This window comes from Microcebus murinus, chromosome 2 (assembly GCF_040939455.1).
Source record: "Microcebus murinus isolate Inina chromosome 2, M.murinus_Inina_mat1.0, whole genome shotgun sequence".
NCBI classification, from domain to species: domain Eukaryota; kingdom Metazoa; phylum Chordata; class Mammalia; order Primates; family Cheirogaleidae; genus Microcebus; species Microcebus murinus.
In genome coordinates this window covers 97,756,697-97,783,336 of record NC_134105.1, presented here as the reverse complement: position 1 = coordinate 97,783,336, position 26,640 = coordinate 97,756,697, and the positions used below count along the sequence as shown (strand labels likewise).

General features: G+C 38.7%; 1 protein-coding gene across 1 annotated transcript; it reads left to right on the top strand.

Moving 5' to 3' along the window:
* On the top strand, window positions 1-26,299 carry FMO5 (flavin containing dimethylaniline monoxygenase 5). Its single transcript, XM_012761897.3, has 9 exons — window positions 1-108; window positions 305-484; window positions 6,011-6,199; window positions 8,789-8,951; window positions 9,754-9,896; window positions 12,949-13,148; window positions 16,209-16,561; window positions 20,417-20,489; window positions 23,018-26,299. Exons 2-9 carry the CDS (start codon window positions 350-352, stop codon window positions 23,361-23,363), a joined length of 1,602 nt encoding a protein of 533 aa, XP_012617351.2. The 5' UTR covers window positions 1-108; window positions 305-349; the 3' UTR covers window positions 23,364-26,299.
* Window positions 26,300-26,640: the final 341 nt, after the last annotated feature.

The following is a 26,640-nucleotide window of genomic DNA, read 5'->3' as shown; positions in this document are numbered from 1 at the left end:
TTTGTACACTGTTGGTTCCTACTTATTTGACGATAGCCAAGAGTCAGAGTGGCCCGGCAGATCGCAGCTGGAGGATTGGCAGGGGATCCAGGAAAGGCGGGAGACCCGGTACACACGGCAGAGGGCTCTCCGCTCTGGGTCTTGCGGGCGCGGGGCTCCCCCATGCCACGCAGGGCGGTTCCCAGTGGCTCAGAGGACAGAAGGCGTCTCTTGTCACAGCGTTTATTTGAATGCCATGGCCACGGTCTTTCTTGAAAAGTGTTGACTGATGGGTGCTTTCTGTCTTTTGTCATCCTTTCTTTAGAACCTCAGTGACATTTACCCAGCCAGGTGAGGATCTCTGGAGACCATGACCAAGAAAAGAATTGCTGTGATTGGGGCAGGAGTGAGCGGGCTGTCTTCCATCAAGTGCTGCCTGGAAGAAGGCTTGGAACCTGTCTGCTTCGAAAGGACTGATGACATCGGAGGGCTCTGGAGGTTCCAGGTACATCTCCTCATCCCTTAATACTTGAAGCCCTCCCTGCATCTAGGTGCATGAAATATTTTATCTCATGTCCAGGAATATGATGGGCTTGACAGTGATTCAGCCTGCTGACCTCTTCTCAACAGTTACCACTTCAGGTTTTATGCAGGTTCCTCTTGCCCTAGGCTGGCAGCAAAATGGGGTGCGTTGGTTGCTCACGGTCTGTATTAATAGGTAAATGAGCTAGAACTATCTGCTCGCAACTCTTTCCAGGAATCCTCCATTTCAATCTTCTCTAACCTTGGTGTTATTACTGTTTTTTTCTAAATTCTGGCTCACTTTAGGTAATTCTCTGACAGTCCTAATCCTTGAATAGAATATAAAATCTGGCTGCCTTAATTGCTTTGAACTTTCCCTTTCCTTGAGAAGTCCAAAGTCCTGTCTTAGGGATAGGGCAGAGTGCACCTGCAATTTGCATATACTGTTTTAAATTTGAATTGTTTTAATATGCACATCCAGCCCTGCCACTTGTCAGTAGCTTACTTAAATGATAGTTATGCTTATTACATTTCAGAGAATATCAACCACCTTTATTGATCTCCAAACAGACATGCATTGAGTTTGTTTTTAAACTTTCTTAACCAGTGAATAGTAGTGAGGTGCCCCAGATGTGTTTCACATTTCATACTTCATAAAAACCAACACAGTGTTGACCAGCTACCTAAATATGCCTTTATAGCATTCTTTAGTTGAGCAGAAGAAGTCCTTTTGTATCTTGGCTGTGTTTTAGGGACTAACTCTGTTTGACAATAGTCCTTATTCAAACCTAGAGTGGATCACCTTAGCAGACCCATATGCCTCTATCATCATGATGAGTCTTGGGCAGAGGCTAAAAAGCCTGTTAATTAGTTTTTAGTAATTGACAAAAACTTCTACTCTTGAAATCCAGCCACAATATAGTGTAGAGATTAAGAGCACAGTCTTGGGTTCAAATCCTGTTTCTGTCATGTACTAGCAGTATGACCTTGTGCAAATCAGTATGCCTCTCTGGTACCTCTGTTTCTTCATCTTTAAGAAGGGGATAATAATAGTACCCACTTTGTAGAGTTATTGGAGAGATTAAGTAAATGAATAATTATTTCAGTCATTTGTAACAGTACCAGGTGCACAGTGCTACATGTCAGTCATTATTCAGTAGGGCTAGGCTGGGACCCATGCATGTGGTGTCTTTGCTAATCGTCCTAGCCAGTTTTGACAATTACTGAATAGGCATGAAATGAATTGAGGATGGGAGGAGTTTGGGAAGGTGTCTATCATCCCACCTGATTATCAAGTTTCTGTTTTTGTCTCCAAAGTGGTTTAAATTTATTCTGTGCTAAACACTTAACTTGCAGTTTTTTCCTAATTATCCTCTTGGCAAAATTCCAACACTTTATAAACTGCTTCTTTGAAAACAAATAAACTATGTTTCATCATAACACTGACTTCTGTTAAGACAGACCACATCCATGTGATTCATCATTATATTTCTAGAGCCAAGCATGTATTTTCCTCTCTAGATTTTTTTAAGTTCCCCAGATGATTCTAATATGCAGACAAGGTTGAGAACAATAGTTCAAAGAGCTGCTGTCCCATGAGATTTTGAGAGTCTGACAAGGGGACAGAAGACCCAAATGTCCTGATTCTTCCATCGAAGGGAGTCATTTTTCTCCTTTCCACTGTCCTTATTACTGTCTCTAATCCCTTCTGCTCTGATCACTCCACCTTACGTCCCTGCTATCTCGCTTGTTATATGTACTTCCTACTCAAATATGTGAGCCTTGTGCCTAGGTAGAAAATATAATTGGTACAAAATTTGTAGAGGGCAGATTTGTTCATCAATGGTAGGAAATGATAAAATCTAAGAGCTTGTTTTTCTACTCACAGTCTCAATATTGCTCTGTGCCCACTCTCTTTTGTAAAGTAGTGGGTTGGCCCAATGATATACTCTACTAGGATCTAATCAGGTGGCTAGAAGAGGCTTGAAGTTTTTTGTTGACGGAAGATAATACTTCGTTGCGGTTAGTGACTTCAAAACGAATAGAAAGATATGAATATTATCAAAGACATGAGATCTGTGATTCATTTCATTCAGTGACCCCAACAGACCTGCTGTAGAAAGTGTGGCTCTACTCTTTGTACTAAACTTTGAACCTTTGGAAGATAGGGACAGACTTGTATTTTTCAGCACCTAATATAGTATTTTATTACAGAGGGACTTTATAAATATCTGTTGAATGAATGAAAGAATAAAGGACATAAAATTCAGAAGTTAGAAATGTGCCTTCTTTCTCCTCCCCCCCACTCTCCGTGCAAACATCTTAATTCCAAAATGATCTTGCCATTCATTCATTTATATTAATTTTTTTAAATGTGATTATATACAAACAATATGTTTAAGTAAACTTTAATTTTAGAGCAGTTTTAGATTTATAAAATTTATTAGGATAATAGTATAAACAGTTCTGGTATACCCCATGTCCAATTCTCCAATTATTAACATCTTACATTAACATGATACATTTTTTTTCTATTTTTTTTGCTTTTTTTTTGGAGACAGTGTCTCGCTCTGTTGCCCAGGCTAGCGTGGTGTGGCATCAGCCTACCTCACAGCAACCTCAAACTCCTGGGCTCAAGTGATCCTCCTGCCTCAGCCTCCCAAGTAGCTGGAACTACAGGCATGCACCACCATGCCCAGCTAATTTTTTCTATATTTTTAGTTGGCCAATTAATTTCTTCCTATTTTTAGTAGAGATGGGGTCTCGCTCTTGCAAGAGCTGGTTTAGCTGGTTTCGAACTCCTGACCTTGAGCAATGCTCCCGCCTCGGCCTCCCAGAGTGCTAGGATTACAGGCGTGAGCCACTGCACCCACTCATTCTTGACACTGGGAACCAAATGACATCCACATAGACGAACCTAACATTACTAAAATATTTACCTATTGGGGGGACATTTAAAGTTGTTTCTAATTAATTGCTATTTTAAATAATATTAAAATGTATATCTTTATGCATCTAACTTTTATATTATTTTGTGATTTTTCTTAGAACAAATTTTTGTGAATGAGATAGATGTATCTTATTCAACTCTTTTTGAGATAAATTTTGATGTTTCATTAATTCATTATACATTATGTGAAGTTTACTTCTTATTCTATACATGCATTTCTTAATATAATTTGTCATATACATCTATTAAACATTTACTGAGTGCTTGTTTATAATTGTAGATGTTGTAGGGAAAACCATGAATACAGTGCAAGGGGCTTAATAATCTAAGCCCCTTGAGGAGCTAAGGAATATGCTAACAGCTGTCCCCAACCTTTTTGGCACCAGGGGCTGGTTTCATGGAAGACAATTTTTCCATGGATGGGGAGAGCAGGGGTGATGGGTGGGTAGGTGGAGCTCAGGTGGAGATGCCAGCAATGGGGAGCAGCTATAAATACAGATGAAGGTTGGCTCACTACCCCACAAAAAAAATTTCATGGAAGTAATTTTTCCACAGATGGGGTTGGCAGCAGAGCTCTGAGGCCCATTCCCTAACAGGCCAGACTAGTAGTGGGGGTTAGGGACCACAAACACACATTATGGAGGTCTTTGAATCCTAAGCTGAGAAATAGGAAATATGTTCTATAGAAAGCAAGGCAACATCTAAAATTTTAATTGGGGCAGAGATATAGTCCCAGTCACACTTTAAAAAGAACACTTTGGTTGAAGTGGGTAGGATAGATTATAAGAAAAGAGTTTAAAGGATAACTCAGGAAAATGTTATTAGCAGTCAAAAGTAATGAGTTACTGGATTATGGGAATGATCAATTTAGGATTCCTTGAGTGAATAATTCTTCAATAAAAATGGAAGGAAGGCCGGGCGCTGTGGCTCACGCCTGTAATCCTAGCTCTTGGGAGGCCGAGGCGGGCGGATTGCTCAAGGTCAGGAGTTCAAAACCAGCCTGAGCAAGAGCGAGACCCCGTCTCTACTATAAATAGAAAGAAATTAATTGGCCAACTGATATATATATAAAAAATTAGCCGGGCATGGTGGCGCATGCCTGTAGTCCCAGCTACTCGGGAGGCTGAGGCAGAAGGATCACTCAAGCCCAGGAGTCTGAGGTTGCTGTGAGCTAGGCTGACGCCACGGCACTCACTCTAGCCTGGACAACAAAGCGAGACTCTGTCTCAAAAAAAAAAAAAAAAAAAAAAAAAAATGGAAGGAAAACAGTCTTATGTGGACAAAGCCAAAAAATACTCTCTTTTTGTGGGCACTTAATATTTTGTAATACCCAATATTCCAACATCTGTTCAGTTCTGGAATAAAAAGGGAGGAGGATATGCAAATTGATTAAAGCAACTTTCCATAATCAAAACTATTTTTGAAAATCTAATAACTTGAAAACTTGTCATTTGTGACAGAATAATAGGCTGGGTAGAGAGTGTATTATTTTGTGTGATCGCCACAGTAACAACCCTATGAGGTAGTTACTAGGGAGTTTTTGAGGAAGCAAAGCAGTTTGTTGTATGGGGAAGAACACTGAGTTGGGGATTAATGTCATCTAAAGCAATGCCTCTCAGATTTAATGTGTATCTGAATCACTTGAGGATTTTGCTAAAATGTGGGTTCTGATTCAGTAGGTCTAGGGCCTGAGATTAAGCATTTGTAACAATCTCCTGAGTGATGCCCCTGATGCTGGTCCACAGATCACATTTTGATAACAACGATCTAGAGCAGTGGTTCTCCAATTTTAATGTATTTTGTTGGGCATTTAGCTCATTTCCTTTTCATATTATGAATAATGCTGGCATCAGCAGCCTTTAACATAAATATTTGTCAACAATGCTGAGTATTTCTTTAAAAGATCAGGTAAGTTTCAAGGGTTTTCACGACATTGCTCTCCAGAAAACACTGTACTAACTTACACTCTCCAGTATATGTTCCAGTATATGTTCATATTCTCCAGGATATGTTTCCACTTTATCTCATTTTTACTCTTTTAAAAGACTATCACTCAATGTTAGTAACTCTTTGTTCACATATTTAGAACTTCAGCTTGGATAGCTAGAACTTATGGGGACTGGCTGCACATTTTTCTATCCTAGACATTCTCTTCGTGTGGCTAGCTCGGGCTTCTTCACACTATGGTGGTCTCCCTCCCGGTAGTTGGATTTCTTACGTGACTGCTGTCTTCTACCAAAGCGAGCTTTCTTAGATACCCAGGCAGAAGATACAAGGCTACATATGACTTAATCTTAGAAGTCATTCAGTGTCACTTCAACTGTATGTTGTGGGTCAAAAGCAAGTCATAAAGATACCTCAGGTTCAGGGGGAAGGCACTACACAAGGACTATACTAGAAGATGTGGAGGAGTGTGTGTGTGTGTGTGTGTGTGTGTGTGTGTGATTTGTATTCATTGGCATTTCTTGCAGCAAACTTTTTCAGATGTTTTTTGGATCTTATTAAATCATGAAGATTTAATTGCTTCAAGTTGCTATGAATGCTTTTTATTTATTACAGGAAAATCCTGAAGAAGGAAGGGCCAGTATTTACAAATCAGTGATCATCAATACTTCTAAGGAGATGATGTGCTTCAGCGACTATCCCATCCCAGATCATTACCCTAACTTCATGCACAACTCCCAAGTCATGGAGTATTTCAGGCTGTATGCTAAAGAATTTGACCTTATAAAGTATATTCGATTTAAGGTAGAGAACTTTAAGTGTATCTTTGTGTTTGAAGTTGTTTGTCAAGTAAATGAGCATTGTCATTTCATTTACCAATATTTACTTCTAAAGATTGGCTTGATATGCACATGTATTTATTTTACCTAGGCAAAGACTCCACTTTGTGGAGTCTTTTTCTTCTCTGTACCTGAAAAATATTAATGAGAAGGTCTCTCTTTTATATTATTTGGCTGCAGATACAGGAAGCCACCTGCCAGAGTGTTTTCATCACCTTCATTTTATACTATTTGATTACAATAAAACAGATGAGGGGAAATGCTTTCCCAGTTACAGAAGGGACCTGATAGGTATGAGAACTTTAAAACCTGGTTCTGGTCCCAAGGCATAGTGGCTCACATCTGTAATCCTAGCACTCTGGGTAGCCAAGATGGAGGATCACTTGAGGTCAGGAGTTTGAGACCAGCCTGAGCAATAGCGAGACCATGTCTCTACTAAAATTAGAAAAAATTAGCTGGGCATGGTGGCGCATGCCTGTAGTCCCAGCTACCTGGGAGGCTGAGGCAGGAGGATCCTTGAGCCCAGGAGTTTGAGGTTGCTGTGAGCGAGGCTGATGCCACAGGCACTAAAAAAACCTGGTTTCACAATTTTTCCACTACTGCCCCTTTATATTTCCTGCAATACTTTCCAGTTCATTATTTTTTGTAATCACCACAACAATCCAGTGAAGTAGTTATTGGAAAGTTGTTGAGGAAGCAGAGAAGTTAACCCTGATGAAGAGGGAAGAACACTGAATCAGGGAACAAAAACCTGAACTCTGGTCTTTGCTCTACCACTGATTAACTTGTGATGTTAGACAAATAAGTTCCTGAACTTCAAATTGTCTTAACTTCCTTATTTGTAAAACAAGATGATTGTACAGGTCACTTCACTGGTCCCTTCCAGCTATAAAGTCTTCATGATTTTTCTATAATATCTAACCATGACCATAAAAGAACAGACAACAGACATTTCCGACAGCTGGCAAAAGCCTCAATTGTCTATCTTCTGCTAAGTCATGCCTTTTTCTGTTTAACAATCATAAAATTGTAACATCCAGTGACAACTTCCAAAGTAAGACATTTACAGCCCAGTGGAGCTTCTCTTCACTTGTTTAAACAACACTGATTGAACAAGTTTGTTACCATGCTAAACAGTGAAGATGCAAAGACAAAAACCAAAAAAACCCAATAACTTAAAAGTCTATTTAAAAAGACAGAAAATTTTTATTATAAAAATAATTAATAAAAATAGAGAATTACTGGGCGGTAAATGCTACAGAGATCTATACATTGCAGCTCAGAGGAGAGATATTGAACCCATCAGGGCATGAAGCATTAGGTTCCAGGGAAGTTTTCTTAGGAGAGATCATGTCCAAGCTGACTCTTAAAGGATGAGTAGGGTTCTGCCAAACAAAGAAGGAATACAAGGGAGACCCAGGCAGAGGTACCAGCCTGTGTGAAAAAACATGAGAGGAACTGGAAATAGCGCTGGCTGGCTAGGGCATACAGGATGGTGTCTCTGTTAGTCCACCAAGACATCATGGCCATACACCCTAGAAGCACACAGTGTTTGCTTAGGCTGAGTAGAGTAACTCAATATTTTTTATTTTTAAAAAAAAATCTAAAAATTATACTACTGACTATGCCATTTCATAGCTTTTTTCTTTATAGTTACTTATAAGATGGGCATTTATGAGAGCCAAAGAGAGATTCGTTTATATAAAATGAGATCCACTGAGAAGTTTTTCTACTCTGCCAGGAAAAGAAGCCCTATAGCTCAGTCACATGTTTAAAGCTAGCCAGTGTGAACACGACTTGGGGCAAGAAGCCATCAGAGGGTCTTAGGATGTCTGGGGGTCAGGAGAGGAACAGGCATTTCATTCATGGAGTGCCACAGAAGCACAGGAAAAGCCCAGGCTTTTGGACCAAGGGACCTAGTGACTTGCAATTTTCTAGAAGCAGTGGAGAGTACAACAGTAGCCTGCCAATTCTATTTTTTTTTTTTTTTTGAAACAGAGTCTCACTGTGTTGCCCAGGCTAGAGTGAGTGCCGTGGCATCAGCCTAGCTCACAGCAACCTCAAACTTCTAGGCTCAAGCAATCCTCCTGCCTCAGCCTCCTGAGTAGCTCGGCCTACAGGCATGTGCCACCATGCTCAGCTGATTTTTTCTATATATATTAGTTGGCCAATTAATTTCTTTCTATTTATAGTAGAGACGGGAGTCTCACTCTTGCTCAGGCTGGTTTCAAACTCCTGACCTTGAGCAATCTGCCCACCTCAGCCTCCCAGAGTGCTAGGATTACAGGCGTGAGCCACCGCGCCCGGCTGCCAACTCTATTTTATTAATTCTTCTTCCTGGAAGTTTTCTCACTCTGACCACAGCTCAAAACAAAACAAAACAGTTCTTATTTGTGGAGTATAAAGATCAAATATCCCTGCATGGGCCCTATTATGTGATGGTGCCTGTGATATCAGCCCTTGGTAACATCCTGCAAGCAGAGTCATGTCAGGGAAGATGCCCACATATAGGCTGTGGTTACAGCCCCCTGTGGTTATTACTGTTTTTTTTCAGACCATTGTGTGCAGTGTGAAGAAGCGGCCTGATTTTTCTACTTCAGGCCAGTGGGAGGTGGTCACTGAGTCTGCAGGGAAAAAGGTGACGGATGTCTTTGATGGAGTCATGGTTTGCACTGGCCATCACACCAATGCTCACCTACCCTTAGAAAGCTTCCCTGGTAAGTAACCCACAAGGAAGGAAGGCCTTTGACCCATGCCTGTGACCTGACCCCTGAGGAATGAGAGGATTGTGATCCGAGTGATTCCTGCTTTCGGATGAAATAAGGCTTATTCTAATCTGTATGTTCCCCTGAAAAATGTTGGGGTAACTTATATTATTCCCATTTGGGGAGGTAGAGATAATGGTAATTTTGGAGATTAGAGGCAAATTAGAGGTCTATCTATTTAGTTGCACAATGACTTTAGTCTTTTTAAGGATCAAAATAAAGAATGTGGAATTCTTGATGAGCATCAGGTTGAATGAGGAATTTTTTAGCAATCGAGGAAACAAACAGAAATATTAAGTTTCTAAGGAAGAAATGAAAACTTCAAGAATTTAATTGCAGCCTTTGACATGGATTTTCAGTTTGAGAAAAAATGCACCCTATGTATACTCTAGAGTATAAAAAACATATATACCCTAATTGAAATGGGAGTAGGTATTTAAAGGGATTAAAAGACAAATGGGAATGGAGGTTTCCTGAGGAAATTTTGATTTGTGAGTCTACAAATCCAAAATACAAATGGATCCCAAGTTAAGCAAACTACTTATGATAACAAAATCACAAGATCTTACTCTGAGGCTATGGGAAAAGAAAATAGGCAAAAATATTCAGAAAGGCAAGATAGTAGCCAAGTAAAGGGAGAACATACGGAGAATATATGCTTGACTTTTAAGTTCTGCAAACAGACTGAGTAATCTGACAAATGATATTCATCAGATAAACCATCACCCAATACTTATTTTCCCTTCTCTTGCAGGAATTAAGAAGTTCAAAGGACAGTACTTCCACAGTCGAGACTATAAGAACCCAGAGGGATTCACTGGAAAGAGAGTCATCATCATTGGCATTGGGAATTCTGGAGGGGATCTGGCTGTGGAGATAAGCCACACGGCCAAGCAGGTTGGAATCAGTATATCCTTTTGCTTCACTCTTGCTTCACTCTCGGCAAGGAAGCTGCAGGTGGACCCAAGAGAGAGCATGGACACCTGCCCGTAGGTGCAGTGGCAGGTGGAGGGCTTGGTTTCATTGCCTCGGTTGGCAACATGATTGAAGCAAATGGAGGAGTCGAGGTTACCAGCTGGCCTTACACTAGGGAATTAGATCATGGCCACAGACTGTGCTCATATTTCTAGCCGGCCACCATCTCAGAGTGTGCCTCTGGCTTTGATAAATACCAACGAATTGTTGGGAGAGCTTGTTAGAATGCAACCTTCGGAGTGTGGCTCTACTGTTAGCCAACAGAAATCCCATGTTCTTCTGTGAAGGAAAGCTCACTGGGATCATTACAAACTTTTCACTCATAGGACGGTGGGTGAATTTTCCTTTTCATTCCTCAAATGGAAAGAAAAAGCAATCTAATCTTTCCAGAGACAATGTGGATATTAGTATAAAGAGAGTCCACACTATAGCACGTGCAAGCAGCTCACCTCAGCCTTTGCATACAGTCATGTAACTCAGAATGACATTCATTCTAAAGCAATTTCTACAAGATGTAATAGTAGAAAGAAAAGAAAAGCAATTTCTATCTGTTTGGTTTTCTGTTTTGTTTGTTTTGGTTTTTGTATCATAGATTTTTGAACTGGGAAGAAAGTGTCTTCACTTTGAATTCCTGGAAAAAGATGTCATTATTATATTTTGTTATTTATGTCTTTATTGAATCATAACTCTATTAGCAATAGATAAACGTCTGGTTGTTATTCAGTCACTTTAAGCTTTGCTTCTCCACAAATATGCCTTAAATTATTATTGTTTTTAAATAGAAGCTTAATGCCACAACTTTGTTAAATGACTCTCCTTCAGCAACTTTGTTCCAATAACACTTGGCTGTACTAGCCTCGTCTGTAACCACAAAAGCGATTTCATATGTTACTCCAGGAATTAATCCAACAAAAACTTATCAGGAGATAATTATTAAAATAAGAAAGGGTAAGAATGTGTATTTGTCTTATGCTAGAAGAATGTGCAAGTAAGCAGTAGGGACCCATGGCAAGAGCCTTCTTTAACATCATTGGCTTTGCACGGTCAGTTCTAAGGGAGCTGGGCCTTACTTGCCTTGGGGAATTGTAGATTGCCAAGAAACACAAAAGCATTCTGAGTATGTGGAGACACGGTAGCTGTGTATGGGAGAAAGCCAGAGAAAATGCATAGCAAAGTTATATGTGCATAACAGAGGCAATACCGTCACACCACAAATGCAAAATGAAGAAACTCAGTTACTGGGTTCTAACTTTTTGCTTTACATATTCAATTGCATTAATGAGAATTTGTTTATAAATCAAAATTTTTAGATGGACCTATACATTTCAGTGTATCAAGGAAGTTTTGGTATAATTCTTGTGGTATACCACTTTTGTAAAGAGAAAATATCTCTTTCTTACAAGATTATATTGATTAAAGAATTTTCCTCACTTCTTTTTCTGACATATCCATTTTTTCCTTATAAATATGTTGTTTGCTTAAAACCAAGTATATGTGGGAAACTGAAGTAAAAATTATGACAGCCATCAAGTATTTATCAAGTGTTTACTATATACCACATCTTTTACAAAAACACTCAAATTCTCGCAGTAGCCTTGTGATGTATGTATTATTGTCAGTATTTTATAAATAGGAAACTTTGTAATTAAGGCTCTGACCATTTTCCTTGCTCATGAAAAGTTATATAGCCTGCACTCAAAACCATTCAATTCCTAAGACCTTGTATGCTCTTTCAACTATGACATGTAAAAGTACATAATTGTCATAGCATTCATGGTCACCATAGGTAAGAATATGTTTGTGAAGCAAAGGATTATCCCTATCTAGACAGGTCATCTTTTTACATGAGACTGTAAACAAAAGACCAGGAAGCAATGTACTTATATATCTTACAAGTCTGGAAACTGTCTCCGGAGAGTTTTATAATGTAGAAAAAGTGATGCTTTTGCCACGTAATTGAATATTAAACCTTTATCAATTCTGAACATGGACTTTAACCAGAGAGGATGCAGAAACTCTGACCAACTTCCTGTTGTTCTACTAGCAATCTTAATTTTTTTCTATTAAATTAATCAATAAAATATTTCTTAAGCACAGGTTTTAGAGTCAGTTGGACCTGGGTTGGAAATTCAGCTCTGCCTCCTACTAGTTGTATGATCTCAGGGAAGTTATTCATCTTCTCCATGCCCCTTGCCCATAGACTGGGGATAATGATACCTTCCCCAAGATGTTGTGTGGATTAGATGAAAATATAGATAAAGGACCTAGCACAGTGACCTACGGGTTACAAATCTCAATAAATGGAAGTGATGATAATGTGTTAGGGAGACTATAAGATGTGTAGGCTATGCCTCCCACCCTCAAGAAAACACATTTGAAGAGACAGAAATTAAGAGTGTATAAAGTTTAAAATCAATGTAAATGATAAATATGAGAGTTGGTTTTTTTTTTTTTTTTTTTTTTTTGTAACAATGCAAACAAAGTCAATGGCAAAAAGACTGAGGGTTTTGGATTAAATAATCCCCAGTTGCTTTCAGCTTTACCATGCCACGATTTTTAATGAGTTTTATAGGTGGTAAGTACTAGAGAAGTGCAGAAAATGGAGAAAAAATTGTTAGCCTGACTGGTCAGTGGTGTCTACAAGGAGGAGGAGGCAGACTTCATATAGATTTTAAAAATGAATAAGCTTTTGAGAATTAAGAGGAGAGAGAGCTTTTCGGGCAGGCAAAATGGCATTAAACAGAAATATAGTGGTAGATCAGAGTAAGACATACTCTTGGATAGTAAATATACCGATTTAATTTTAAGCTTTGTGTTTGGGAAGGAAGATGGCAACAAACAAACAAACAAAACATTGTGAGGGGATTAAAAAGCCAGACTAATGAGTTTGAATTTCATCTTGAAGAAAATGGGGATGCTTTTGAAGGTTTATGAGCCAGAGTGACAAAAGCAAACCATTTCTCCCATGCCCCAGGTTTTTCTCAGCACCAGGAGAGGGGCCTGGATCCTGAATCGTGTAGGGGACCGTGGATATCCTTTTGATGTGGTGTTCTATTCTCGACTTAAATATTTTATAACCAAGATATGTGGTCAATCATTATTAAACACATATTTGGAAAAAAGGATGAACGAAAGATTTGACCATGAAATGTTCGGCCTGAAGCCTAAACACAGGTATGTCCTGGAATGGGAGTGGGGTGGTAATGGCCCAGGCACAAGGGAAAGGACTGTTCACAGGGGCTAATAATAGAGCTACCTCTACCAAGACATTAAGAAAACCCACAGAATCTAAGATCAGATTTCTGCCTTGTCCTCCACAGAAGTCCAAGACCCACTGGTCTGTAGGTTTTCGGTGTATAATTCCCATTGGCATTACCATTTTCTCATTTCCCCAGGTATCAGTCCTTTTTACACAATGCCCCCAAACAACAACAGAATGGCAGTGAGGGCAGCACATCATTGGTTCATTCATCCAACAAATGCTGAGCACCCGTTATAAGCCAGGCGTGAAATACAGAGAGAAAAGACATGATAGTAATCAGTATTGCAATACTGATACAAATAATAAAACCTTACCTTTTTGAAGACTTTCTATAAGACAAAAAATACGTTACATGCATCATCTCATTCAATCCTCACAACAGCCCTATTGGTTGGTACTATTTTTCTCTCCATTGTACAGATATAAAAATTGAGACTTAGAGAAACAAAGTAATGTGCCCAAGTTCAGCACAGTAATAAATGGCAGACTCAAGAAATGGCTCAGATCTTAAACACTCTAATGAGAAGGAAGACAACAGTGTGTAATAAAGAAATACATAGAGTGCTGTGAGGGTATAAAGGATGGGGTCCAAAGGAAAGCATTTCTAAAGGCTGACTTAACATTCTTTTCCCTTCAACTTTTTATTTTTGAAAATGTTCAGATCTGCAGAAAAGTTGTAAAATAGTAAGTACAATGAATCATATACCCTTCACCTGGACTCACCTATTGTTAACATTTGCTATATTTGCTTTCGCTTGCTCCCTCCTGAAGATAGATTGATCCACATAGGTATAGAATACTACAGACATGAGTACATATTTTTTTCTGAACCATTTGAGAGTAAGTTTCAGTCATTAAGATACTTTACCCTAAATATTTCAGCATATATTGTCTAAGAAAAAGGGCATTCTCATACATAACCATAATATAATTATCATACTTGGGAAATTTAACATTGATAAAATATATTAGCTAATATATTGGCATATTCAGCTTTCTCTAGTTATCCCACTGATATTTTTATAGCCTTTTTCTTCTTTTTTTTAAATCCAGGGTCCTGTCAGGTATCAGTTATATTACTGCATTTAGTTGTTATGTCTCTTTAATCTCTCCTCATCTGAAATAATTCTCCACTCTTTTTTTTTGTTGACAAAACTTTTTTTTTCTTTTAAAGAATCCAAGGCATGATTTTATAGAGTCTCTAAATTTGGACTTGCATAGTTGTTTTTCCTTTATTATATTCAGGTTAAATATTTTTGGCACATATACTACATAGGTGATGTTGATCTTCTTAGATGGATCACATCAGGAGCCGCATGATATCAGTTTATCCCATAGTAATGACGCTAAATTTGATCACTTGGGGAAGGTGGTATCTACCAAGTGTCTCCAGTATAAAGATATTTTTCCTTTTGAAGCTAATCAGTGGGTTAATATTTGGAGACTGTGTTTACCAAAAGCCTCTCACCTCATTATTTTAACATGTATATCTTTGGTGGCTACAAAATAAATACATTGAGGCTTTATGGAATAACAAGAGACAGCCAAACAAATAGGGTAGGGGGGTAGCATTCTAATTATAAGTACAAAGTCTTGGAATAGCAAAAATGATACTATGCTCTGGGACCCGCAAGTAGTCTGGTATGGCTGGACTATATGGCAAGGTTGGACGAGGGATTGAATATATCTCCAGCTTCCTCAGACATGAAAACCTTGTTTAGGCTTTGCTAAACAAAGGATCTGGAATGAAGACAGTCTTAAAGCCATTCAAAGTGAGTGATGTAATAATAAGTGTATTTTAGAATGACCATTCTTAAAATGGTGAATAGGGATGTGACAGGGGGGCATAAAGAGAACTGTAATTGTCCAGGTGAGATAAGGAGGAGATAAACTATTCTGGGGATGTTAGGGGAGAAAGAGAAAAGACTTGGTGACCAGAAGCTTTGACTACAGTTTTGTGGCATGGGCAACTGTGTGGATGGTGGTACTGTTAGTGAAAAGTAGTAAGTTTGGAGAGAAAGATGAAATCATGAGGTTAGAATGCAAAATAAAATCTACCCAGAGGTTAAAGTCAAAGCATAACTAAATGCAACAAACCAGTAATGGTCGTTTAAATATACAATACTCCTGAGGCTGGGCCAACTCTGTCAGAAGATGAGGGGCTGAGGAATCTGAGTTAATTTAGGATTCAGGAATTCGGACCTCTTTTTATAAAGATCCAAGATACTGGAAACCAGCTTTATTTATTTATTTGTAGCCTTATCCTATGTTGTCTCTAGAAAACACTATTTAAGAGGCCCAAAGTATCCCAAGGGAGTTCATTGAAAACAACTTTAATATAAATTCTAAAATCCTAGTCTGTGAAACACTGGGCTAGTCACTTACCTTTTCTAAGCCTCAGGTCCTCATCTATAAAACCTGGATGATGATACCTGTCCCGCCCCCTTCGTAGATTTTTCTGGGAGTCAAATAAGTTAATGCATATAAAAGCAACTTACAAACTGTAAATTGCTATATACGTGTAATTTATTACACAGTTTGGAAAATGATGGTCTACGTCTAGCTCTTGGGCCTTTGAAACTGGAAATAAAACTGAATAGAATGTCGATAGTTTAGTTCTGCCAGTCTTCTTGATATGTGGATGGAAACTGTTGGCCTGTGGCCTTATCATATCCTAGGACATTACTGTTCCTTGAGAAACCATACATTCACTCCTCAAATAAGACTCTTCTTTCATCACTTGTCCAATATCCTCCCTTTCAATGCCCCCTGGGGTTCAACTTCTGCTCTGAGACCTTGATCTGTGTTCAAGATGGAGTAAATTAGATATTTCCCAAATTCCATGGATAGACTGAGGAGGAGACCATTGGCATACTGTTTACCTCCACCAAAGCAGAATTTTATTTACATGATACTGATTTCTCTCTCTCTCTCTTATTTCTCCTTCTCTTGGTCTTTATCACCACTCACAGAGCTCTGAGTCAGCATCCAACAGTAAACGATGACCTGCCAAATCGTATAATTTCTGGCTTGGTGAAAGTGAAAGGAAATGTGAAGGAATTCACAGAGACAGCTGCCATATTTGAGGATGGCTCCCGGGAAGATGACATTGATGCTGTTATCTTTGCCACAGGCTATACCTTTGCCTTTCCTTTTCTTGAAGATTCTGTCAGAGTGGTCAAAAACAAGATATCCCTGTATAAAAAGGTCTTCCCACCTAACCTGGAAAAGCCAACTCTTGCAATCATAGGCTTGATTCAGCCCTTGGGAGCCATTATGCCCATTTCAGAGCTCCAAGGACGCTGGGCCACTCAAGTATTTAAAGGTAAGTGACCATGCAAATTGACTACTTCATTACTTGATAGTAAGTTTAATTCTGTTTGTGTACTTGCTTTTAAATATATGGCTGGAGACTAAGCACTGGAACAGTGCTTAGCACAAAGTTAGTACTGGTAAATTCACTTCTGAGTAAAATCAAAAGTAGTGGTTTACAACCACAGACAAACACCAGAATCACTTGGTGATCATTTTTCCAAGCTAGGCATGCTTTCACCCCATTCCTTTAAGTCTGGGTTGGGACAGGCTTAACATCATTAAGGGAATATTTATTCCCCAGTGATTCCAAAGTGCATTCCAGATGAGAATTCAGTCATCTAGGTTTTAGACAACTGGCATATATTTTGAAGTAAAAGAAATTTGTCTTCTTTCATTAGAGATAAAGTCAAATATAGAAATGGTATAACTTGATTTCAGCCAGAAATTAAGACTACCTGGTTGGAGACTAGTTCATAACGTAGAATATTCAATCTCTTAAATCCTCACTTTTTTTCCCATAACTCCCCTCTTTCAGTTTTGGCTAGAAGCACATGAAGAAAACATTGGGGGATCTGGGATAGTAGTCTCAATATGAGTCAACAGAATGGCATGGCTTCTAAAAGGCATAATCAAATATAGCATCATTAAAAAATTATAATGTCCTAGAATATTATAATTGTTCTTCTCTAAACTGATCAGACTATACCCAAAGATATATTTTTAAAATGAAGATGGAGTGAATTAAATAAGGATAGAGATAATAATGGTTTAAGGGATTTGAAAACATGTCATCTGGAGCACAACTGAAGGAGCTGGAAAGGGTTAGCCTGGAGAAGATAAGATTCAAGGGATGGCCCATGGAAGAAAGGTTAGATTTACTCAGTGTAGCTTCAAATGGTCAAACCAGAAGCGAGGAGTGAAATCTTGAAGGTTGCACAGTATCAAGTTAACATTAAGAAAAAACCCAAAAAGTTTTTTCTATCATCCAGTGCCATGTCAAGATGGAATGGGCTGCCTCTGAAATTGTGAGGAATCCAGGCAGAATAGGAAAAGGATGCCAAGTGACTGAATGGCCATTTGGCCAGGGAGATATGGAGTAGATTCAAGCCTTAGAATAGAGCGAAACCAGATAACTTTTAATGTTCCTTCTAAAGAAGGAATTCATTGATTCTATCATTGTTACAATAAAATTTTCTATCATTACTAATACTTCATTAGAACTATTCAGAGTTCCTGTTGGAAGTACAGCTTTCTTTTCTCTAGCGAAGATCGTGATAATAGCAGAGAAAAAAAGAAGCAATGGTATTAGAGTTGATAGATCAAAAACCTTTCCAAATTTTCCCAAATTTCTATCATTTCTCAATTCCTTCCAGTCTTATCCAGTAGATCATGTACTACTTGAGAGCATTAGACAAGCAATATAATGCAAACAACCCATCGGGTTGGCTTACCTCTGGTCATAGTAAATGGATCTTTTCATTGGGAATTTAAGGGTATAAGGTTCATTAAAACAGGCTGCAGCATTTTAATATACTTTAAGTGACTGAGAGTCTTTTCCAGGACCAAGTGAACTGTTGAGAAGAATAGGGAAAATGAGTATTTACAAGAGGCTACATTGTGGTTGTGGGATTAGGGGATTTTAGGGGAAATGTGCAAAAAGCCCAGTTTTCTGTGCTAGCAGAAGCCTAGTACCGATTCCTGCAGCTTTCTCCTAACACTTGCAAGGAAGAAATCTTCAGAAGAATCCCTACAACCTTACAAAACTTCCAACAGGAACCCTGAGTTTATTCTATCCATGGCTCACCTGTCCACCTACCAAATCCTTGCCTTCTCTTCCCTCCATTCTACATTTACTGTGACAGTTTTAAACCCTTATGACCAGCTGGTTTCTCCCATTCTTCCATGTCTGTCCAACAAAGCCTGTCCCCATCCCTAGCCTCTCCCTCCCCTACTAAGCCTCATTTCCTTCTTCCTCTGTTTTATGGAATTTCTGCTCTCTTGTCAAGAAAATATTTTACCCTCTTGTAGAACACTGAACTCACTTCTTGCCTTGACTGAAACCTAGCTTCTTTTTTCCTATGCTTCTTTTGCAGCTCTCGCAAGTATTCTACTTTCATTCGGCAACTTTCTTCCCTTGAAAACCATATTAAGTTATGCTGATCCTCTGCATCACAGGAAAGCATTTTGTCGTAGCACGCCATCCACAAGGTTGTTACTCCACAAAGGGGATACAAACTGAAATTTCAGGCCCATCTTTCACTAATCTTTCCCACACACCCTACAGTCCTCTAGATGCACTAGAAAATGTAAGCAGCAAACACGGTAGGTGCCCTGAGCCCTGTGCTTTTGCTTCTGTTGTCCTTCCTTCTTGGTATGCCCTCCCTTTACTTTATATTCGTGTAGAAAAAGCCTGTGCGCATTTCCTCCCTTCCTTAGTAGTACAATATATTGAAAGCTCCAGGAATTGTGTTTATTTGCCTTTGTATTCCAAGCCTAGACCAGTGCCTAGCACACAGGAGGTATCTAACCCATGTCTATTCAAAGGAACACCAGTTTAGCCTTGACATAAACGAAGTTCTAATTGCTGAAGTAGAAACTTCTTATCTGAGGATCTCGGCTTATGAACTACCTTATTTCCAGGCATGTTAAATCCTGGCTAGACTGGAAGAGCAGAGTGGCAGCCTTATCTCTTTTCATCTTTATACTGAAACATTCAGGGGCCAGTCTGGATCACACAAAGACAACCTATCTTAGGCCCAAGAGCAGACGGAAAGTCCTACTCCCACAGAACTGTAATCCAGGCTCTCTTCCTTCCTACCTTGTCTTGGGCCCCTTGAAAAAAATCTCTGAATTTCAGGCCGGGCGCAGTGGCTCACGCCTGTAATCCTAGCACTCTGGGAGGCCAAGGCAGGTGGATTGCTCGAGGTCAGGATTTCGAAACCAGCCTGAGCAAGAGCGAGACCCCGTCTCTACTGTAAATAGAAAGAAATTAATTGGCCAACTAATATATATATAGAAAAAATTAGCTGGGCATGGTGGCACATGCCTGTAGTCCCAGCTACTTGGGAGGCTGAGGCAGAAGGATTGCTTGAGCCCAGGAGTTTGAGGTTGCTGTGAGCTAGGCTGATGCCACGGCACTCACTCTAGTCTGGGCAACAAAGCCAGACTCTGTCTCAAAAAAAACCAAAAAAACTGTTCAAGCTTAGAGTTGTTTATATTGACTTAAATACTAAGACCTTTGTCTAGCCCTGTCCTTGGTGTAAAATTCCTCCTACTGGAACTGTTTGTGCTTCAGTGCTTAAATTTTATCTGTCAAGATTGGGTATCATGAGTTACCCTTGGCTTTATGCCCCACTCTTTCCAAATAAAAAAGTTTAAAGGAAAGGCTTATCTTCCATAGGACTTTAGACATAAAATGTAATTGAGAGTTTATTTTTACTTCCTTCTCTCTCTGTGGTATAAAGCCCCTTTGTTATCAAGAGCAAGGTGCAGGTATGTTTCCCTACTCCCCAGACCTTCCACTTTGTACCTCATTTTCCATATACTTTTAAGGTCAGCTATCATTTTTTCCTGTCTTTCTTCCATTTTCCAATTGACGGACTATGTTAGGAGGAGGCAGGCATTGGTTGGGAGGCAGAGGAAGAGAAATATCTTCCAAAGACAAAGCAGAACAGAATAAGCTACAGATGTTACTATTATTATGTGGTTGTGGTGGTAGGACAAGGTGATTAAGCGAATTGTAACCCACCTGAGTACAGAAAACCATCCTGTATTTCTTTGAATTCTCCATAGCATAATCATTGTTAATAGGATTGTTGTTCCTACTGAGGTATTTTACACTTAAAATTTTGATTTTTTTCTTTAGGGCTAAAGACACTTCCCTCACAAAGTGAAATGATGGCAGAAATATCTAAGGCTCAAAAGGAAATTGAAAAAAGGTAAGAAAGTCGCCCAGGAAAATATATGGCTACTTTTTCTACCTATTACTTTTCTTTTTTTTGAGACAGAGTCTCACTCTGTTGCCCGGGCTAGAGTGCCATGGCATTAGCCTAGATCACAGCAACCTCAAACTCCTGGGCTTAAGCAATCCTCTGCCTCCTGGGCTTAAACTCAAACTCCTCAAACTCCTGGGCTTAAGCCTCCTGAGTAGCTGGGACTACAGGCATGCACCACCATGCCCAGCTAATTTTTTTCTATATTTTTAGTTGGCCAATTAATTTCTGTGTATTTTTAGTAGAGACAGGGGTCTCACTCTTGCTCAGGCTGGTTTTGAACTCCTGACCTTGAGCAATCCATTCACCTTGGCCTCCCAGAGTGCTAGGATTACAGGCGTGAGCCACCACACCTGGCCTCTACCTATTTCTTAATAAGAGCAATATTATTGTACTATATTTAGGTTCCTCATGTTAGTTTCAGGATTTAGATTATATTTTGAAAAAAAAAAAGGGGGGGGAATAATAGAATATGAATGAAAAGCTTTAAAAAAGTATTTAAAATCCTATGTGTAAGCCCTAAAAGGAAAGTTGAGTAGGAAAAGTACATGGCAGGTATACTATTTTTATAAGGATTACTTGTAATGGTAGCAGAGCTACCAGAGGAAGGAAGAGTAACAATGAATTAAGGAGAGTTAGATATGGTCAAATTACAAATCTATAGGTAGATTAACAATCTGCAGTGGTCACTTTGCTGGCTGTCATCATGTGACAGCATACTCAGGTCACAGGGGCTTATGGTATACATAGTACACATGATTTGGGAAGACAGTAACCTCAGCCAGCTGCTTAGTGCTTTGGTGACCACAGTAATTTAGCAGTCTGAATTTCAGAACTTGAGCTCAATCACCAGGTGTTTTTTATCTGGACAAAGTAGAAGTTGATGTTAAGTTCCTAAATTTCTGTGGAAAAGCTAGAGGTACAGGCCTAATGAGGTAGTTTTCTTCAATTGATTATACTAGCATAATTTCCCCCTATCTGGGAAGAGGAAAAAGTAAGTTTTTATTTAACCCTATGACCCTTTACAGGTATTCTCCTATTTTCCTACTTCCTTTCACTGTCAAACTTCTGCAGTAAATTTTCTACACCCTGTGCATCCTCACCCTTTGCTCTCTCCTAAGCCTCACGCATTGTAACTTCCATCCTTACTCCTGAAACTGCTCTCCTGACGGTCATCCATGACCGACTTCATTTTCCTTCCTCTACTTTTCTTCCACTGCTGAGTTTGGTACTTTAAAACATTTCTTCCTTCTTGGAGTGCTTCCTTTTCTTTTCTTTTCTGGCACTAAACCATCTTATTTCAACTTTCCTTCTCTCTTCCCTTTGACTCATTTTTGCCTAACCACCTGACTATGAGTGGTCCCCAAGGATATAATTTAACCTTTATTGAGGGCCAACTATATGTACCCATTAAGTGTTTTTTATATGCATGAGCTTACTTAATCCTCATAATAACCCTACCAAGCAGGAACTAGTGCATCTCTTTTGTGAAACCTTCATGAATGCTATAGCTTTTGACCTACTGCTATAGAATAAATAAATGCATGCCTACAAACCCTTGAGCCAACATAACCTCCATAAGGGAAAGCTCTCAAATTCTTTCCTGTCTTCTCTTCTCTTCTCAATCTGATCCCCTTTCAACAAATTCCTACTTGATTATCTATCAGCTCACCAGTTCTACCTCAAATTTATTTTCTATCATTTTTTTCCTATCTTTGTTCTCGATTCCTCAATCTCAGTTAGTCTGACTTGGCTTTTTTCTTACTTCCTTTCTGTCCTACTGTTCTTTATTTTCATTGTAGAAAGTAAAAATCCCACTCCTTCCACACATATTTCTCTGTTATCCACATTTCCCCCATAAAAAGTCCTTTTAACTATACAAAGCTGAACGTGGTATAATCATTCCATCTGGCTCCATTTACAGGGCCACTTCCTCCTGTAGGGTAAGTCATCCTCCTTCATCCTTTCAGGATTCCAAATTAACATTGGCCCTGGGAAGTCCTGTTCTGTGGACTCTTCCACAGTGCCCTCATAAAATAATTGAGGATCCCAAATAATTGGGAATTTTGGTGGTAGGTTCTCTCTTTCTCACAATATCAGAATCTTTTGTATCTGGATTTGCTATACCTACTCCTCATCTTATCTGTATCTTCCACATCCTTTAAGAACCTAACTATGATAGCTCTCTTTTTACTATCCCCTCTCTACATTTCTATTAGCAGTCTAAAACCACATCATTTACTAGGAATCTTATATTTTTCTCTGCTTCATGTATATCTGTTTCATTTCCTTTAGTAGATTAAAAGATCGTTAAGGACAGTGACAAATATCTTTCTTCTCTGTTTTCCACAGCTCCTAGCCCAATATTGAGCCAATAGCAGGCATTTAGAAAACACTAACTGACTGATTGATTGATTAGCTGATTGAGTAATTGAATTGTTGATATGCCATGGCTTCTGTCGTCTCTATTTCAGGTATGTGGAGAGCCAACGCCACACCATTCAGGGAGATTATGTAGACACCATGGAAGAGCTTGCTGACTTGGTGGGGGTCAGGCCCAATTTGCTATCTCTGGCCTTCACTGACCCCAAGTTGGCATTATACTTATTAACGGGACCCAGTACTCCAATCCAGTATCGTCTACAGGGCCCTGGAAAGTGGGATGGGGCTCGAAAAGCTATCCTCACTACAGATGAACGTATCAGGAAGCCTATGATGACAAGAACAATTGAAAGGAGTAATTCTACCACTTCAACAATGACAATGGCCAGGTTTATGCTGGCTGCTGTTTTCTTTGCTGTAATCATGGCTTATTTTTAGCTGTCACATTGTCATTGCCCCATTTCTCACTGGGAAGCTTGATCTAGAGATGCCTTCAGAACCTAACAAGATTGGATGATTCTCACCTTTATATTGCCCAGAAATCTACTTTTATGTCTCTTTTAAAAGCATCAATCCTCTTTCCTCTGTTTCCTACATTGAAATCCCAGTTTTTCATTTATATTGATTCATCTCCCTCTCATGATCCATCACTTTTTCCTTCTAATAATCCCTAGACTGTGAGATGAGGTAGTCTTTTAGTCATCTTTCTATGTCCTTAGCAGAGTTCTTGACATGTGATAGGTGCTTCATAAATGCTGTTGTTTATCAAATACTATAGTGGGGAGTGTAAGTCAGCATCTATATAAGAAATTCCTTATTCCATGTAACTCTGCTCCTGATCGGATTTAGTTTTGTATTAAAAGCTCAATTTTGTATGCTTTTAATATTATAACTAAATGTATGTTTCCTGAGAGATAAGAGAAATAATGGTCTTATAATAGTTGTACGTATCTAAGATAAGACATATAGATACTTCAGACATTTTGTTTCACTTGGTATGCCTGATACCTAGCCATATCTACTTCTTTTCCCTAAGCAACATGTTTTTATTTTCTCAATAAAGAAACTACCTTCAACTTTCCAGGCTCATAGTTCATTTTAATAATCCAGCATCGACCAATAGATTCAACTTGGTTGAGAAGTCTGGGATTTTTAAATTAGCTATCCTATCTTTTTTTAAATCTCTTAGTGGCCATAATAGGATCCAAGAGGACTTTATCTTAGGAAATATGCTGACTGTTGTACTGGAGTCTACAAATGTGATTTGATTCATCTTCCTCCACTCTAGCTTTCTCCCCTTCCCCATTCCCTTAAATGGAATCTAAGTAATAAGTATTCAAAGAAATCACTTGTGTACTAAATTAGAATTGATATTAACTAAATGTAGGGGCATTCTGCTTATACCAGTTTTTCTTATGTCAGACAGTGTAGTTCTGAAAAACAGAGCAACTGAAATGGAAAGCAGGGGCTTGGGTTTACGTCCCAGTGCTGCTGCTGATTCTGTTTTCTCTTCTGTAGAAGTTTTGCTGTTTTTGTTTCATGGAGAAATTAACTAAGTGTCAGCTTTCAGGCATACTGAACTCCATAAAGAAAGGAACGAAAGTGCCAGGTGTATGTTCATAAGTAGCTGTTGCACAATATGTTTGTAAATTTCTGGATTGCTCCCTGTTACTTAACAATAGCATAATTTTGAACTGAAAGAACATTAGAAACTATTATCTTTCCTAATACAAATACACATAAGAGAACCAGAAATATGAGAACTACAACTTCTTCCAAATCACATAACTATTTGGACAATGGCCTGCCATTTTGTCTAATTAGCTGTGGAATGCCTTTTGAGAATTAGAGAATTGAGAATTGGTATTGCTTCTGAGGTCTTTTTCCTTCCCTAATCCTGTGACACCAGGAATTTATCATCTATTAAAATAGACCTACTATTTTTTAATCTGCAGATTACTCTTTTTTTTTATTTCAGCATAATAAGGAGGTACAAATGTTAAGGTTACAAACATTGCTATTGCCTTCCCTCCCCACTCGAGTCAGCTTCAAGCATGTCCATGCCCCCAACAATGCACAATGCACTTATAATGTATATATATAAACCCATCCCCTGCCCTCTACCTGCCCGACACCAGATAAATGTTTTCTTTTAATTACATTTTGGTTAGATTTTATAATTTTGCCTTTATTTAGCTAAGGTTAGAGGTATGCCCTTACCCTCCACACTGTTCACCGCCTCTTTCAGATGTGGGTCTATCCCCCTACCCCCCGAATCTCTGGTGAACACCACCACCCTTTTATCACCATATTGAAAATCAGTCAGTACCAATGTGACGGCGAGTACATATGGAGCCCATTTTTCTAATCTTGTGTCACCTCACTTTGGATAATGGGCTTAAGCTCAATCCAGGATAGTATAAGCAGTGTTAGCTTGCTGTCATTTCTTAGAATTGAGTTGTAAACATATACCAAATTTTAATTATCCAGTCATGAATTGAAGGGCACTTAGGTTGTTTCCACATCCTTGCAATAGTGAATTGTGCTGCCAAAAACATTCGGGTGCAAATGTCTTTATAATAGAATGTCTTATGCTCTTTTGGGTAGACGCCTAATAATGCTATTGCTGGGTCGAATGGTATTTCTATTTTTAGCTGTTTGAGGTATCTCCAAATTCTTTTCCACAAAGGTTGCACCAATTTGCAGTTCCACCAGCAGTGTAAGAGTGTTCCTGTTTCTCCGCATCCTCACCAGCATTTATTGCCTTGGGATTTCTTGATACGGGCCAATCTCACTGGGGTTAGATGATATCTCATTGTGGTTTTGATTTGCATTTCTCTAATGATTAGAGATGTTGAGCATTTTTTTTTATATGTTTGCTGGCCATACTTCTGTCTTCTTTGGAAAAGTTTCCTTTCATTTCCATTGCCCATTTCTTGATGGGGTTGTTTGATTTTTTCTTGTTAAATCTTTTGAGTTCTAGATAGATTCTTGTTATCAGACCTTTATTGGAAGAGTAGAGAGCAAATATTTTCTCCCATTCTGTAGGTTGTCTATTCACTCTAATGATAGTTTCTTTGGCTGAGCAGAAGCTTCTTAGTTTGATCAGATCCCATTTGTTTATTTTTGTTGCCGCGGTGATTGCTTTGGGGGTCTTCTTCAAAAATTCTTGGCCCACTCAGGACTTTGATTACTCTTTAAAAGTAAATTGAAGGTCTCTTGCTTCTTTTTAATTTCCTTCTTTAAACATACAAAATTGCCTCTCTTTCAATAGGTAAATTTGTTGGATTAACAGTCCTTTGATAATATAATTCCTAGTTATCAGCAATAAGTATGCTAGTTTCCTCTTTAAATAAAATGTGTTTAATTCTAAATTCATTAACTCCTTCATTTTATTTGTAATATGTAAAGTTACAAAATATCATTGGTCAATTTCTAAGCCAAACTAAGAGTAAGATGTGATTAGGAAATTGAATTCAAAACAACTCAAGATAAAGAGCCCTCATTACTGATGAATGTCTACTAGTATCATTGGTTTACCATATCTCATTCTTCTAATTATATTAAAAGGTTATATAGCATTTTCCAAATTATATTAAATACAATTACAAAAAATATATTCTTATAGTGCCAGAGAGTAAGGAAGTGCTCAAAAAGCCAACTGAATGTCAAATATCAAAGGGACACAGGAGCCATCTCAATCAAAGTGGTCCCA